Raw genomic sequence first — 3,309 nt, 5'->3', positions numbered from 1 at the left:
GCGCCATCGGGGGAGAGGTGGGGAGACAACGCAAAAGGGGGTCCAAAAAGAGTCACGACGAGAGGGTCGGGGTTACCGTCACGCCACACCGTGAGAAGCGGAGAAGACACTTTGACAGGAGGGGTGGGCGCCCCCGGCGCGGACGCGGGTTCGGGACGCCTAGTGCGCGCTCTCGTTGTGGGTCTCCAAGCGAAGGCACAGTTCAGGGGGCCGGCGGACGGGGGGAGGGCGCGCTCTAGCAGGCGGGACGCACGGGCACCTGCAGGAGGATCACCTGTCTGTTCTCGGACGGGTGGCACTTGTTGATATGCCGCGTGAGGCCCGGCGAGCTGTAAAAAGTGGCCGGGCAGTACTTGCAGGGGAACACCTGGGCGGCGTGCAGCAGGCGCAGGTGGCGCTCCTGGGAGCCCTTGCTGGGGAACGTCTCCCCGCATACCGGGCACAGGTGGCACTCGGCGGGCGCACTCAGGCCCAACATGCCGGCCGCCTCGCCGTCGCCAGCCGCTTCCTGTGGAGCCTTATCGTCGGGCCCGGGGTACAATGCCAGCAAGTCCTCTGCCGGGGGCGCGGGCGGCGAGCCCTTGGCCTGCAGTGCCTGGTGGTGAGCGAGCAGGTGCTTGCGCAGATAGGCCTGTCGGCGGAACTTCTTGGCGCAGTGGTGGCACTCGTAGAGCCCGTCCTCGGAGCCCGACTCGGACACCCCGCCGGGGCTCGGCGTGTCGCGGTCGCTGCCACCGCCCATCGCCTCCCGCGCCTCAGCCCTGGCGGCGGCTTCAGGCTCCGGCGCGCGGGCGGTAGCGGGCGCGGGCCTCGGTTTATGCCAGCGGCGGTGCGAGGCCAGGTTAGCCGGGCAGCTGAAGACCTTGGCGCACTCGGGGCAGCGGTACTCCACGCGCACGATGCGCGAGCACTTGTGCTGCGCCAAAGAGAACGGGTCTGCGTACTCCTCCTTGCACAGCTGGCAGATGAACTCGCCCAGCGGCCGCGCCGCGCCCCCTGAGCGGCCCCGCGGCGCCTCCACCGGGCCCTCCTTGATCTTCAGCCCCAGCACGGGCGATGTGGTCACCTCGTCCTCGAAATGCAGCTTGCGGATGGCCTTGGGCTTCTTGACACCCGGGGCCTTGGCTGCCTTGGCGGACGGCTCCGCGGCGGCGGCGGCGGCGGCGGCGGGGGGCGCGGGCCGCTTGCCCGGGGGCCGCAGGGCGGCGGCGGGGGGCAGCGGGAGCCCGGGCCCGGGCCCGCGGGCTGCCTCAGCGCCCGCCGAGAACGCAGTGCCCATCTTGAGCTCGGCGGGAGCGAAGAGCAGGGCGTCGCCGCCGCAGGTGCCGCCGCCGCCCGCGCCGTGCCCGCCGCCGCTCCCGAGCAGCGCGGCGGGTGTGGGGAAGGACTCGGCCGAGACCGGCGAGCCGAGGTTGAAGCTGCGCTCGAAGTACTTGTGTTTCTCATGCTCGCGACTCACCGGCCGCGTGGGGCTGTAGAGCGGTGCCGGGTGCGCGGCCTCGGGGTTGCCGAAGTGCGCGGCCCGCGGGCCGGGCGGGGGCGGTGGCAGGCCAGGCGCGCAGGCGAGCGCGGCAGCGAGCGCCGCATGGGCGCGCTCGGCTGGCGGTGGCGGCGGCAACGGTCCGGGCCCCGGGCTCGGCGGTGGGGGCTCGGCGCGGGCGCCCCCACAGCCCGGAGAGATTAGCAGCCCGCGGTCGCCGTCCTCGCCGCCGCGGACCCGGTAGGACACCGGGGTGGACTTCTTGCTGCGCTTCACCAGGAAGCCGCGGGGCATCTTGGCGCGGCGCGCGGCCAAGGCGCTGGCTCGCTCCCACCTCCACGCTCGCCCCCGGCCACCCTCAGTGCCCCAGGCCCATGGCCCGGCGCAGCGGCGGCGGACACGCGTGGCGCCGGCGGCGGCTCGGCCCGGCTCTGCGCCCTTCACGCGCGTCCCTGTCCCCAGGTCTGGGAGCCGCTTCCTTTTAACGGGGGGAGGGAGCCATTGTTCTCGCCTCCCGCTTCCCCCGGAGCCAATCAGCGCGCCCGCAACTCCTCCGCCTGGTAGGGTGGGAGGGCAACGGGGCTGCAAAAAGGGAGCCAGGACTCGGGGGTCGCCCGGTAGGTGCAGCAGATGTACCTGAGGGCGCGGGGCCCCCGCGAGCGCCCCTCGCTACTCCGCCCGGCGCCGCGCCCCGCCCGGCACCGGCACACGCCCAGTCCCGCCTCTCTTCACGGTCGGCTGCTCCTCTATGGAAGGCGCACGTGCCTGGGCTTTGTGTCTCTCCTCCGGGGGGCGCGGGGCCGCCAAATGGGCCCGTCCATCAGTACGACAATGCGCTCCCCCCCCCCACCCCGCTCCCGCGCGGGGATTACCCGCGGGTCGCGAGCAAAATAGCAACAAAGGACAAGAATGGCCCCAAATATGTCAGGAGGTCTCAATACGCGAGCCGGAGCAGAGGAGAAGTGGCGCGCGCTGATTGGGTGGGGTGGGGGACAGCAGCGGGCGCTGGGACCTGGGAGTGCTGCAGCGGGGCGAGAGACGGGGCCCGGGGGCTGCTCCGGAGCTCCGTGTGGAGTTTCAGAAATAAGTCAACAGTCTAAAATAGCCGCAAAACCGCGGCAGCCAAGAGCCCCAGCCTGCGCCAGGACAGGTGGGCCGCGCGACCCAGGTTTAAGTGAAAATGGAGCCCGGGGTTCCGACTTTGGGTGGATGATTTGGCCTTTCTGGCTGCAGCCGAAGTGGAACGTTAGTGCTCACAGCCTCAGCGCGTCCGCGGGTCCCAGGACGATTTCTTTAGAGTTTGGGAAACAACTGGCACCGCATTTCTTCAATCGCCAGCAGACGTGGGGGATCGGGGGCAGGCTGGGCTGGGTTCCAAAAGGAACTTGAATTTCTGAACTTTTCCTTTTTAAGTTCCCCGGGGCTCGGGCATGGGCGTCCTTGGAGAGCCCCTACCCACGCCTTTTGCATCCCCTTCGCCGCCCAGGACTGGGCTGAGCCGAGTGGATTTGGCCAAAGCCGGTAACCAGCTATCAGCCGCGTGTGCCCGGGTGAAGTTGGTTTCCGCCCTCCCCGCGCGGCCTCATGCATTTTCATTCGGAGCGGGTATTTTGTCTGCCAGTTGACATCAGATGCTAAATCAAGGGCTCCAATCATGGCGCTGCGGAATAAATGGGCCGCCTGTCTGGGCGCGGGGCCCCCCCGGAGCCGTGCCCCTTCACCTTTGTGAAGGAAATTAACCTCCTGCTATTGAGCGCCGGCCGCGGCCAATCTGGACGCAAAAGAGACGCGTGCTGCTGGCTGGGGGGAGGGGGGCAATCTGTCCTCCA

The 3,309-nt window shown here is 69.9% G+C and overlaps 1 protein-coding gene across 1 annotated transcript; it reads right to left on the bottom strand.

The window, feature by feature from the left end:
• Positions 1–235: 235 nt before the first annotated feature.
• INSM1 (INSM transcriptional repressor 1) lies at positions 236–1,774 on the bottom strand. The gene has a single exon (XM_049868790.1). The coding sequence runs from the start codon at positions 1,772–1,774 to the stop codon at positions 236–238; it is 1,539 nt and encodes a 512-aa protein (XP_049724747.1).
• Positions 1,775–3,309: the final 1,535 nt, after the last annotated feature.

This window comes from Elephas maximus, chromosome 25 (genome assembly GCF_024166365.1).
Source record: "Elephas maximus indicus isolate mEleMax1 chromosome 25, mEleMax1 primary haplotype, whole genome shotgun sequence".
NCBI lineage: Eukaryota > Metazoa > Chordata > Mammalia > Proboscidea > Elephantidae > Elephas > Elephas maximus.
This window is presented reverse-complemented; position numbering and strand designations above follow the sequence as displayed.